At 44.8% G+C, this 14,105-nt stretch overlaps 1 protein-coding gene across 2 annotated transcripts in view; it reads right to left on the bottom strand.

Annotated features, from left to right (window-relative positions):
- JAG2 (jagged canonical Notch ligand 2) overlaps positions 1-13,877 on the bottom strand; it is a 93,203-nt gene extending 79,326 nt beyond the window's left edge. The window contains exons 1-2 of one of the 2 annotated variants that reach the window (XM_038406810.2): positions 13,290-13,877; positions 12,196-12,516 (exon numbers count right to left, since the gene is read on the bottom strand). In XM_038406810.2, the coding sequence (XP_038262738.1) occupies positions 12,196-12,516; positions 13,290-13,370 (402 nt within the window). In that variant the 5' untranslated portion in view covers positions 13,371-13,877. The remainder of the gene's footprint in view (positions 1-12,195; positions 12,517-13,289) is intronic. The other variant, XM_043517765.1, reaches the window with a different exon arrangement.
- Between the last annotated feature and the right edge of the window lie 228 nt (positions 13,878-14,105).

Raw genomic sequence — 14,105 nt, forward strand, 5'->3', positions numbered from 1 at the left:
TATGGCAACAGTTGAGACCAAATAGTATATTGTATCCAATTAAAAAGGGCACAGTTAACTTAAGTAGAAAGAATGAAATTATCCAAGTAGGAATTTGGATATATGCCACTGAGGACTGAACGGACCCACGAACATGGTCTCACTGGATTTCCGATGGCCTCTATTCTAAAATTCACCCAAGAATGTTCCACATGACATTGTTATGAGTTGATAATACTAAATTAAAAGCAACAATCAAAATGATTTAGATACCTCTTAGCCAGAAGTGAATGGTGGTACCAGCAGCAAGGTCCAGGGCAACTCACTAGTAAGAAGCTTTGCACCCTGACACATCCTGCCCCTTTCAGTGGAGGTGGTAGGATTCCTGAAAAGGTGCTCTCTAGCCCCTGTTCAGCAGCTCCATCTTTTGGATGATCCTCTGCTAAGTTTTGATACATCTGAAGCACCACCCTTGCCCCCCCCCCCCATCCCTTTCCTGGAAAAAATATTTCCTCTTTCAACCTGCCCCTTGGAGCTCCCTGGCTGCTGTAAGTAAACTAACAGGGTGGGGAAAGATGAAGAAACAGCAGAAAGTATGTTTTTCTTCAACTACTGTACCACATCTCCAACCACAATTTTTATACCCCCTCCCCCACTACACCCCCCCCGCCATGGAGTAGCACTATTACTTGCTTCTGCCAAGGACTTTTCAATCAGCATCTACACAAAGTAGACATAGAATCATTAGTTTTATTCCACTGACTTGGGGGGATCAGGGGGGAGGGGGAAGAGATGCTTGTGGCAGGGCAGGGGAAAGAGAAATTTATGAGCACAAGAGCATCTACAACTGTCTGCAGACCAAAGGATAGCACTGCATCTAGTCACAATTACTTTAATAAAGTTGGTTGAGGTAAAACTACAACTTGCCCTGTCTCCACTTAATTTTTGTAACCTTATTGTGATCTCCTTGTAAAAATAATTTTCTTGCTGTAGACATAGCCAGAGTGGCTTCACACTTCATAATAGGGCCAAACTGCTCAAGACAGTATTATAAAGTGGAAATGATACAGTTCTACTATAAACTGTGACAGACAAGAACCTCCTTCCCCACCCTTTACCCTTGGTTTATTTTTTGTTTAATATATACATGATTCTTTGATTGAAGATGGACTATATATTAGAATAATGGATTATTGCATACGTCTTGTGTATTGCAACAAGAGAGTGTAATGATCTCATTGATGCACAGCCTGGAGTGCCTTGTGAAAGAAATTCTGATTGCCAGGTATCAGTCCATTTCAGATCTACAATACTAAAGCCTGCACAGTCTGAATTAAGCTTCAGTATCCTTAAAGAACAGAACTTTAGTAAAACATTGGTATGTCAAAGAAGTTTTAAATGTTAGAATTAAATAAACTTTCAGAGGCACACAGATATAGAATCACAGAAATGCAAGACTGGAAGGGACCATCTAGTCCAGCCCCCTACACTAAGGCAGGACTAAGTTTAAACTGTCCTTATATTACTACTATCTTAAGAGTTATTCATATGCCTTTAAGAGTACTTTGAAGGAAAAAAGTTTAAGAAAGTACAACACAACAGGTGGCAGGGCACTAATCTCTCTGCAATGCAAGATAATTTTACAAGAAATTCTAGATTCAGTTAAAACAATGTCTGAAATATGCACAGGACATCAAGGGTTCTCTTTTCACTGAAATTTGGAAGACAAGGACTTTTCTATAGTTACATGAAAAGTATCTCTTCATACTTTCTGCTCTGGGCAAGCTGCAATATTAGTTGTTGGTACACACAGCATGCCCAGAGTGCTCTTTTTTTGGGGGGGGGTGTAAGTGGCACCTGCCACTACCACTGACATCAAGTGGTACTCAGCATACCTGAAAATCAGAGCCTAGATCACAGTTTCTCAAATACAGCCACCATATTTCCCCTGCGGCCACAGCAGTTTCCTGGGCAATGGGGGGGGACGGGGGAGGAGAAAATAGCATCAGCCCCTCTCCTTCCTCCCTGTGACTCCTGCATGCACTGCCTCTCTGGAGGCAGAGGTGGGACACACAATGCTTAAGGAGCAAGGTGAGGAGGTAAGCAGCAAGGTGAGCAGCTGGCGGGGGTGGGGTGAGGAGGCATGTGGCTGTAGGGGTGAGGAGGCAAGGAAAATGGCAGGTGTGGAGGGGGGAGTAAGGAAATGAGCAGCAAGCCAGCAGCAGGGTGAGGAGGCAGTGAGGAGCAAGCGGATGTGCACCAGCTGGAGCCCCTGACTCCACCCCTTCACCCCCACCCTGCCCCCCCAGCAGCCAGAACCCCAAGACTCCCTGTCCTCCCTGTGGCTGAAGCCACAAGCCCCCTTGCCTAGAAAAGCCCCAAGCATCCCCCCTCGGCCAGAGAAGCCTCGGGCTGGCTGAAGCCCCGAGACACCCCCCACGCTGCACACACAGATCTGGCCGAAGTCCAGAGCACACTCCCCCACCCCCCAGCCAGAGGAGTTCTGGACAGACCAAAGCCCCAAGCCACACCCACCCCAGAGGAGCCCTGGGCCATGCCTCCCCTCCCCAGACCTAAGCCACCCAGATATCTTTTTAATTATTATTCGGACTTCTATTATGTCAAAGCATTTTTTAGTTTACTAAAGAGTTATTGTACAGACAACCACTTTCACCAAAAAAGCAAAAGAAATTAAAAAAAAAACAAAGTGCTTTCCACGTTCTTATTTGTGTTTCTATTCTGTTAGGTCCAGTAAAGAATAGAGATAACTGTGCATTATTTTTGTTTTTGCAATAATAAACCCCCCCTCCACCCAAAAAAAAAATCTTACATAAATACATTACAATGATTTGGATTTATATATGTGCATATTACTTTAACAACTTTTGGAAAAAATAAATAATTTTAGGAAAAGTGTCGGTGTGTTGGTGGCCGGACTATGAAGCCACCAAAAATTTGTTGTGAGAACCCCTGGCCTATACCATTACTATATCAACAATGAACATGCAAGATTTAACTCAAAAGCTCTCTGATCTAATATTGAACAGATACTGTTTACATACTGAAATAGTCCCTCACTCTTTCACACACAAAATCCCAAGAAGAGTTAGATCTGTGAAGACAAGCACTAAGCAGCTGGAAATTTATCCAAACTCACTTACCCACTAAACCATAGGGAACAGAGAGCAAGATTTTCTTGTACACCCCAGTCTTCTACGTATTCATAAATGCACAGCAGAGAGTCTGCAGGGGATGATTTCTGGTGCACATCCATACGTTATGATCTGGAAGTGTCATTTTGGGCTATTAGCATTGAGCATGTCCTTTTAGAATCATAAGAGAAAACTGTCCGATAGTTATTACAACACTGCTAGAACGTTCTCAAATTGCCTACCCAAAGGGTCACAAAAGGCACTAATTAAGAGTAAATATTTCATTTGAAAGATGATTAAGCTAGGGGTTTACCTACATAAACACCTATTTTGTGGCAAGTTGGGGGTGCAAATCTACCCCACATTAAGTGTCCATGTGAATGTTGCTGCTGCACACGGATCTATCCTGCTTTGAAACAGTAGATTGATGTGCACTAGGGAACTATTAATGAGGGGCAGTAGCGTCCACATAGACACTATGTGCACGGCAGGCTAGCACAGAGTAGATTTACATCCCAACTTGCCACAAACTGAGTGTTCATATTGGTAAATCCCAAGAGTTTACAGCAGGGGTGGCTAAACCAGGGTGGATTAAAAAAAAAAAAGCTATTAATTTTTTTTTTTATAAAAAAGGTTTTTCCCCTCAAAAAGCAATCTAAAGATACATTATAGCTCAAAGATATCTCATCATGGAATAGGGATTATACATTCTAATTCTACAGCATGAGACAATATATTCATGTAATGCTTAAGAAAAGTTTTGTAAATGAGTTCCAATAGTTCATGGATTAGGGACCCAATTTTATGAGGTTCCAGGGGCTTCTGTATAGATTATTTACGTTAATCTTTCTATCAGTGGGACTCAGTGCTCAGTCTATAAGATACCAGAGATGCTTAGTTTTGCAGTTCTCAAACTGGATTTGTCTCCAAATGTAACATGCTTGTTAACAGCAAAAGTGTTTTTAAATAAATAATCAGAGGTGAGAAATAACAGACCTCAACCCTATTGTCCCTCTGCAAATTTGTGTACACACAGAGTCAATCCCTTGCCTCTCTCTAAAAGTGCAAAGTTTCAAAAAGTTCAATGAATAGAAGATTGTTGGGGCAGAATAGATCTGGACAAGGAGAAGAAATCTGGAGATAAATGTGAGAAGGGAAGGACCGGCTGTAAAAACAAAGGTGAAACTGTTTGAGCAGCATATTCCAGAAATCTTGAGATCTTTCCGAGTGTAGTCTTCATTGATTTGAGATCTACCATACCATTCTCTCACTAGAAGGGAAACCTATAATGGCAGCAGGCCGTAAAAGAGACCCAGTTTGGGACTATTTTAATGAAGTTCCTCTACCTATGGGTAAAACAGGCATACATGCAAAATACAAACAGTGCAACAAAGAAATGCAAGGCCTAGTTGCCCAAATGAAACATCATGAGAAGTGTTCCTTCTCAAGAGGAACCTCCTTTGAAGATGATGAAAGGAACATGTCTGAACATGCAGGATCTTCAGGTTGGTAACAACCAACAAGAATGCACTTTTATGTAGAAATCCATGACTAAATAGAGTCTTCCTAACTAGTAATTTAATTTAAATCAAATCCATCCTGGGCCAAACCGTGGCTTGCAAGCTGCATGTGGCTTTTACAGTTAAAGTGCCGCTTGCAGAGCCCCTCACGCTCCCCCACCCCCAGTACCAGACTGGGCAGGGAAGTTGGGGACCTCTGCCTTGCAGTGGGGTGGTGGTGTAGGAGCTTCCGCCTAGCAGGGAGCAGAGTCTCAGGGCTTTAGTAGGAGTGGGGCTGAAGCCCCAACCCTGGCAGGCACCTCCCGCGAGGCTGAAACCCAGAGCCTCGGCAGATGTGCCCTGGCTCTCGAATTTCTGAAGATTGTCATATGTGGCTTGGAGGATCAGTAATTTTGGACATCCCTGGTTTATAGGGAAACTTCGTATTATCAGCACAGATAAGTTAAGTTGCATAGATATTTTATGTTCATAACTAATGTATAGCTACCATCTACTTCATTTTTCATTATACTGGCCTAATTCATATAATGTGCTTATACTGCACCCATCCCTGAGTTTGTTAGAGCTTATGTTCACTTTGCCTTCCCCTCACCCACTCTATTCTATATCAAGTTTTGTTGTTTTAAAAACTATTTAGTGTCAATGGAGTTAAGGGACAGCTTGATAAAAGTAGGAAGTTTTACATGTCATTCTAAGGCATTCAGTTTGCATCATCAACTTGGGCTGGTCCCATGGAAGACTGAAAAGGACATGACCTTGAATTTGATCCAGTAATCAATGGGAATCCAGTGAAGAAAGCATTGCTGATCAGAGATCCCAAGTGCATTGCATGACAAAAGTGAGTGACAAAAGAATGGATCACTGCAGCCAGACCCAGAGCTGAGAAGATGGGGTGCAGTTTCCTAACCAAGGGGGTGGGGAGGCATTTTCTAACCAAAGCTATTTGGGTGCCCAAAGGCAGCGAGCAGTCAAGACCACAGGCCTTCCAATATCTAATGCTGCCCTTGCTACAACCATGCAGTTCTCAGATTTTGAGTTAGGGGAGTCTACATGAGTTAGCTGTGGGTGCAGGATTATGCTGAAGTAAACAACATCTAAAGAACAGGTTTAAATTATATTTTAAAGGCATAGTGTCAAGTGAATCTTAGATGTACTTGTGCAGCCAAGTTATTATTTCAACAGCTTCGCTTAGGATATATTCTACACTCTAGCTTATGCTTCAGATCAAGTTTGAACAATTCCAGACATCTGGATGAGACCGATCACTCTAGTATTGGTGTACAGCATACAAGACTTACAGTTTTAAAAAACCCACTTTCATACGTAAGATCCAATACCTGAAAGTTCCCCTCAGTCCTACAAAACTTCAGCTGAGAAGAATACTTGCAGGCTAGATAAGAACTGAAACATTTATGGAAATCCTGGACACATTCCAAAAGCGTAGGGCACACTAATCTTCTGGCAAGTTCCTGGCAGTAACAAAATTACTAGAAAAAAGCCTAACCACTCAGGACTCATTCTTGGTTAGTTACCTTGAGTATTCCAGATAAACAGGTTGTGTGACACAAGAAGGAAGGTGGTAGCAAAATCTTTTAGGATTTTGGAGACAGAGTCACTTTAAATTTTACCAAGAGAATTTGACAGCATATGTAGAACACTGGTTTAACATGCTCTTACCTGACCATCACATTCAAGGGTGTGAAAAAAAATGGGGGTGCAAACTACTCTTGTTCCATTCTCTCTGCTCAAAACTTTCAACTTCAAGACCTGTCAGTACAATACACCTGCATGTTTAACTCAACTGTATGGCTAGATAAGAGTACCAATATTTTTGGTGCCTGGTGCAGAAAAATTAAACATTTTTGCCATGGAATTCACCATTTCATGGCATGATGGAGAGGTGCCAGAATGCATGGCTACAGAAGACCAGAGGCAATGGAACCTTGAATGCAACCGTTCACACCTTTTAGGGCTATTGTTTCAGCCAGGAATCACTCCGGTGGTTTACACTTTCAGAGGTTCTCTGCTACCACAGGGGCTAAAGTACTATTTCATGAAAGGAGGACAGAGGAATGGTGGTAGCAATCCCAAAACCATTTTGTTGCAAACCACAGGTGGAGAAGCCCTGGTCAACATTCTAGGATATCACTTAGCCCTCTGATAGGTCAAGATGTGATTTAGTATGTTACGGTATAGCATATTTTTTTTTTGCGTAATAGCCAACAAGATATTTGCAAAACATTGGCATTCATGCCCATATTCTTGGCAGAGAACTTACAGTTACAGCTTGACTCACAGAGGGCCTGACCTCTTATAGAGCAGACAAGCCCCCAACAGGTGGAGGGAGGCAGAGAGAAGACAGACCCTCTTTTTCAGTTGGCAAAGCAAGAACCTAGCCTTGGATAATTAGATACTAGGTATTTTGATAATGATTATGTGCATCTTCCAACTAAGATTCTTAGGAGCTCCTTACAAACAATAAGCCATACAGATGCAATGGAGAGTCAGTATTAAGTGACCCAACTCCTAATCTTTTGCTCTAACAATCAGTCAACACTCCACCATTTAAACAGGCTATGCTGGGATAGCCCCATTTTATGTAAAATACATCTTTCAATGTTTCTCTCCTGATCAAGGTACAGAACCAATTTTTAAAGTTAATGGAAGCCCAAGCATTTTGTGGAAATGCAGGACTGATTATTATAGTCCTGCATCTCCACAAAATGTTTGATAGCCCAAGCTAAAGAGATACTATTGCAGAAAGTTTGAAAACTACCTTATCACTTATTTCTTACATGTCACTTATCAATTGCCATGGCAAACTTATTCCAGAATCAATCCATCAATTTAGGAAGAGCCTGTTCTGAAGCAAAAGATTAGACTCTACTATAAATGTGAAGTGTCTCATGATCTCTTGATGCAGACAGTTTGCAGTAATGCAAGTTAATGCAATGCATTGGGCAAAGAACCTACCACTTTAAAAGTTTGTGGAATGTGAGTTTTTAATATAAAAATCTGGTAGATCTGAAATTCTGCATACAGAAGCATCCCAATTGCATTCAATATGCAACATTTTTGATTGTCAACAAGCCTTGCAATGAAGTCAGTTTTCAGTAGTATTTTAGTCAGATGTTGAAGCTTCTATGCTTAGAACACAAAGTAAGAGGACAGTGGTTTAGAAGAAGCAATTATTACCATCTATGCAGTTTATATTTATGAATCTTTAATATTTCAGTTATAACATTTTATGTAGTTCTCAACTTGAGAAGTACTTTAATTTTAATTAAGTTAAATTTGTTTATTGATAATCTTACACGTTAAGCTTCTCAAATTTTAGAGTGGGAGGGAGGGGAGAGTTGAGGTAGGTGGGTGGGTGAAGACAGCTGTATTGTTCTAGCTGTTCCTCAACTCCAACTGCCAAAATTTCTGCAGAAAACATCCCAAAATAGCAATTTTAAGAACTTTTTGGCAATATCCCAACCTCCTCTTGAAAATAGGGTTTTTTTTTTTTTTTAAATTAAACCTTTCTAGTCTGATCTAACAGGATACAGGGAATGAGCAACAACTGACACTTTCACCTTGAAGGCATCACTGAACTCAGGTGTTTCAGCTTTATAGAACAGAGTTGTCATAGAATCATAGAAGGTTAGGGTTGGAAGGGACCTCAGGAGGTCATCTAGTCCAACCCCCTGCTCAAAGCAGGACCAATCCCCAATTTTTGCCCCAGAGCCTGAAATGGCCCCCCTCAAGGATTGAACTCACAACCCTGGGTTAAGCAGGCTAATGCTCAAACCACTGAGTTATCCCTCCCCCCCCCACCTCAGACTACTCTAAAGAAGACTCTCTTTTTAAAAGACTTGAAATATGCAAGTCTAATTGAAGAGTAGTATGTTCTATTGTAATAAAGCATCTTAACAGCTGAAAAGGGTGTATCTATTAACACGGTTATAAACAGTTCATTTACAGCCATTGTTAATTTGTGATATTAAGAGATTACACAGAGGGAAGAATACTGGAGACAAGTTTTCCTCCATATTCAATTGGTTCTAGTCAATACTAATAAGTTAAAAACAGTCTCCTTAAGTAGGCAATCAAGCCTTCAATTAGTGGCGAGTAAGAAGTCCACATATAACAATTTTTGTTTTTACTAAGTGACATTTTATCCACAAAGATTTTTATATTTTTTCCCTGGTTTATACAATAAGTTTTAGACTTAAGTCCCTTGGTGACCGTAGATACCAAACCAAATGCATTTTATGTAAGTTAAGGATATGCTTTCTTGCCCTCTTTAGTGGCATCTCCTCCAACTTGATCAGTAAGTGACATTACTCATTACTGGTATGCTTATGTGCACACTGATGTGCACAAAACTAGCCTCATGACAAGAGCACAGCAAGCGAGTGGTATGCCAATATGGAGAGTTTACACAAAGTGATCTGTTTTGAAAATGGCAGTTTTAAGGGTTTGATATTTGAGTCATTCAAGAAGTTGACTTTAGGACTATTCACCAATGAACACAATTCAGCTCCAAAAACATTTGTTAAGCTACTTTTTCTAGTATTTATGTTACAATAAAAAGTCTTACATGAACTGGGAAGTGTTTCAATTTACTCTTGTTCATCATACGTCTTACTATATAATTTATCACGGAAGTCTGGAATTCCCAAGATCTTCCTCTTAAAGCTTGACCCTCATGATGAGGCTACAACATGCCAGTTTAAATGCAGCATATAAAGCAGCCTGGGTAATTTTTAAAAGCTGTAGTGCAGCTAGTCTAACGTTATTTTTAGAGTTATGGGTGGGCAGGGAGAGGACTTTATTGCTTCCAAACTCAAAATGCAAGCCACCCACCAAATTGCATTTTGTAACTGGGTTGCACTGTTTAAATAAATTACAGGTTGCTTTGCAACAGCTGCAAAGCCACACTGGAAACGAAACACCAAGTGTTTCAGCTTCAGTGCTTCCATAAAGTGGTGTGTGTAGTGGTGTAAAGGATTTGAGGGTTGACAGATATTACTTGGGTGCTGGAAGTACTGTAAGTTTGCCTGAAGTAGAAAGGCCTGTTAAACTTTAGAACTTATTCAGTATACAGGAACATAATAGATAGCAGCTGCAAGATAGGAATGTGTTTATTCAGACAAAAAACGTTAGAGGGTCAACTGAGCTCAGGAACCTCTATTGGAGGACTACCCAATTCTCTGCCAATTTCAAGAAGCAGTGCTAGAAACTGGCACAATAAAATAATGACCTCACTTACCTCTACTTCCTCATGCACATCTATTATAAATTGTTTTCAGATGCTAATGTTGCTCACTTAGCTGACTCCAAGTCTATAATTTCACCTCACCTGTATATTACAGATGACTTTTTAAGAGAGAAAAATCTTTATTTAATCCTGGATCACATTTCAGCTAGCTGTTCAGTTGTCCCAAGTATCACATTTATATAGTATTCACCATATTCCATCAGCAGGGAGCTTTATAATGCAACAGAAGACTAGGAAAGAGTTAAGTGTTGTCTTGGACATTAGAAGCTAAGCCACTTTGTACACAGAGATCAACATGCAAGAGCTTGTATCCATTCCAAAGTTCTTCATATGGATTTAAACGGCAAAAAGGGAAAGCATCCCCTCTCCCTCCTATGCTACAAAAAGCCTGTTTTAAAACTGACCAGCTCCCTCATTAGCGGGAGCTGTTCGGAGGAAGAGTCTTCAGTAATGCTGAGGATTTAAATGTTGTGGGATTTATTTCTTTAGCATGGCCAGTCTTTAACCTGAGCTTCACCATTTAACCTTTCCAAGAACTGCTGATTTCCAGAAGTAAGAGGAAGATCTTCGCACAGCCCAAGGCAAGCGGGATCCAGTCATGTGTTGTTCACAAGGTGCTCGGCCCCAGAACGGCCACAGCCGGGGTTCACCCTCCATCGTCAGGCTCCTGTCCCAACGCGGACACTCTGCCATGACGAGTCCCCACTCCTCCGGGCTACAGCCACTAGCCAAGCCCCCCACCCCGCCGGCCGCCGCAGAGCGGGCCCCGCAGGATCACCCCGGCCCGGCCCGGCCCGGCCCGGCCCGGCGCGGGGGCAAGGGAGGCTGGAGTTGGCTCCCCGGCTCGCAGCCTCTCCCGCGCTCACCCCGCTACGTGCCACGTGACACCGGCCCCGCCCCCACACCGGGGAGGCGGCTCTCCGGCTGCTGCCGGGGGCGGGCAGTCACACGGGCCTCCTTGGATTTTGCGCCCCCTCCGCCAGTCAGCGTCACGCTTGGCTGCTGCAGCCCCACACCCCTGGGGAGGGCGCCAGCAGGAGCCCCGAGACCGGAGGGCAGCCCCCAGGCCCGGGGAGCGAGATCGGCCCCAACTCACCCCCCTCCCCCCATCCTCAGGCCAGGGCGATGGGGCCCGCCCCCAGGGGACGGTTCCCAGCCTCCGCTGGGTGGGGCAGGGCTCCTGGCGTCTGGGCGCCCCACACGCCTACCAAGCCAGCGGCTTCGCCTCCCAGCCTCGGCCCCTCCCACCTCCTCCAACGGCCGCCCGCCCGCCCGCCGCTTCCTCCCGCCCCCGGGGCCGGTCTAGTTCCAGAAGCCGAGCAGCTCGCGCCCTTCGCGAGCCGCCGCACGCGCTCTCCACTCACTCCCCATAGCCTGGGGCCAGTGCAGCGGCCGCCGCCCCCTCGCCTCCCCACGCCCCAGGCTCACCGTGCTGCAGGCGCCCCCTGCCGGGAGGCTCCTTTCAATGCATGCCCCATTTAGCTGCAAGCAGGCAGCACCTTGCGCCACAAACAGGGGAGGCTCCAAGTCTGTGCAAAGCTGCAGGACCTGGAGCCAAACACAACGTATCTCCTTCCATGCAGAGGCAAATGCGTTTTGCACAGGCTTAGTGCCCACACCTGGAACCTGGTAAAGCCGGAGCTGCCACGCAACTGATTCCCCTGCTGCTTCTGCAGGACTGAAACGCCCTTATGTAGATACTTCTGGGATTGGTCTTCGTTGTATGTTTAATTTATTATTACACTGCAGCCGGTACGGTGCTTTATATCTATTACTGCCACAAATATTCCGAGTCACTAGGCTGCAGCCTGTTGCAAGCGTTTATTGAATGCCTCTCTATCACACAAGGGAGTTAATAGATCTCCCCTAGCCCTAGAGATACCGATCTGCAAGACAAATGAAATAGGTGCTGGTAAAAAGGGGAAAACCACAGCTTTGCAAACGTACATTCAAACAGCAAGCGTTAATATTAACCTGGTAACCATCATCACCTTCCATACCGTCTCTAACCTCCACAAGCAAAGAGCACACACTACCTTCAGTAGTCCACTAGAAGGATTACAGCGCGAGGTGCAAGGAAAAAGGCAACTCAAATTAGAAAGTGGAGCAACGAGCAAAGGGAGGTCATAACTATTAAGCCATCCATTTGCAACCATCGGGGGGGGGGGAACCCCTATTTCTTAGTTTATTCCTTCCAGCCTATTCAATGCACAAAGAAAAAGGATTTTGCTTTGAGGAAATTAAAAGGTTATAGAAAAAGGGATGAGAGTCAACCTACCGGCCATGCAAACTGAAAAGGTATAACAATCCTGCCCACGTCATGATTTTTGCCCTGATAATATTTGTTGCTGTTCAAATAAAAAGTATTTCCACCGAGAACTGGGGTAGATCCGGATCCGTAGTTGCAAGGTCCAATGGGAGTGATCTTGGCCTGATATTCCTTTAAACAAACTTTCACATAAGTATCACATTCATCCCGGGTACAGTTCAGGTTCTGGGGACTTTTCATGCCATCACAACATTCCCCATTCAACAATTCTCCGTTTACATTCTTCACCGAGTTAAGCTGCAGCTCGAAATAGCCAGTGGATTGGGACACCTAAAAATAAAAATCAAAGGGGAGTCAACCTCATTACTATAGCGTCTTGGGAAAGTGCATGGAAGTTTGCAATCAGCCAATACAAGGTTTCCTCCCAAGCCTTCCAGTAAAGCGTTTTGCTATTAAAATTCCATTTACTATAAATTAATACAACTAGAATAGTAGAGATGTTAGTACAGCAATAAAAAGCTGCACTAGGTAACTGCACTGCAAAAGTACTGTACATAAATATGCCACTGCAAGTGATATACACACATTTTAAAATCCCTCAAGGCTGAATAAATTATCGATAAAGGTATGAGGAGACGTAGTATACAGAAGTGAGCACCCAACTCTTGAAATAGAACAATAATTATGATCTCTGCAAATGCAACCTTCTTTTTCATACAGAACCGCTTAAAATAAATGGGCGTGAAGAAAACGTAGCTGCAAATTCTATGTTCTTCTAACACGGCATATTGATTCCCCCCCCCCCCTTTAAACCCACTGATCTTATGCCATGAACAGGAGACTGATTGAAAGGCTACAGAGACAGAAAGAAGCCATGGCAACCCCCACAATGAGATCAGGGCTTTAGGTCTAGGAGCCATGCCCCAAAAGGGGCAATGCGAAAAAGACAGTTACCCCTGGCTACTATATAATTAAATGCATTCCCCCCTCCTCCACCGCACCCCGTTTGGTGGGAGATGTGTATCCCTTTCAGGGAGGAAAGCCTTCTGCTCCAGCCTCCCCAGGACATTTCCCCAGCACCCTGCAACCGCCCATCGTCTTACCTGCACCCACAGAGTTAGGAGCAGCACCAGGCTCAGTGCTGCTGCGCGGGGAGCCCAGTGCCGCCTGCTAGAACCCAGCATGCCTGCTGCTCCGAGCCGAGTGGTGCCTGATCAGAGACGGGCGAGGAAACCAGCCATGGACCGGCCGCAACTCGGAGCATCGACGGCGAAGCTCTTTACATGCACAAGGCGGAGGCTCCTCTGCTGCCCGGGAAGCTTTTCCCCAACGCCCCGAAAGGTGCAGGGCATGGGCTGTCAGCGCGGACCGCCTAGAGCGCTCCCGCAGTAGCAGCGTTGGTTCGCAGGCAGCTCGGCTCGCTCTCTGCGCGCCCGCACTGCACGAACACCCAACAAGTAGGTGCCAGAGTGACAGCTTCATTACCCATTAGTCACCGGCGCCTCAGCCTTCATATTAATGAGGGGGACGGGCCCAACCCAGGAGCGGGCGGGTGTGGCCACACGGCGCTGCTGCAGCTCTTAAAGGGCTGGGGACAGGGAGACGCAGGGGCACGGCCCCGGGGGTGTGCGCGCTAAGCATAGCCCGGGGTGCTATGCCGACTGGCCGCAGGGATCGGGAGTGCGGGCCCCAGTACTTCTCGTGCGTCCACACGCAGCCACCTGCGCGCGGGGGGTGCCCTATCCATTGCGGCGTGGGCAGAGCTGCGTGTCCCGTGGATGGTGAGAGGCGCGCCATCAATCGTTCAGCGGGGTGTCTCTGGGGGTGGAAAACTTTACCAGACCTTAGCAAGCCCAGAGCAAACTGGGACGGGAGTGATAAGACAGCAGCTAGGGCGAATGCACCGGTTAGAAGCCCAG

The sequence above is a fragment of the Dermochelys coriacea genome, chromosome 6 (genome assembly GCF_009764565.3).
Source record: "Dermochelys coriacea isolate rDerCor1 chromosome 6, rDerCor1.pri.v4, whole genome shotgun sequence".
NCBI lineage: Eukaryota > Metazoa > Chordata > Testudines > Dermochelyidae > Dermochelys > Dermochelys coriacea.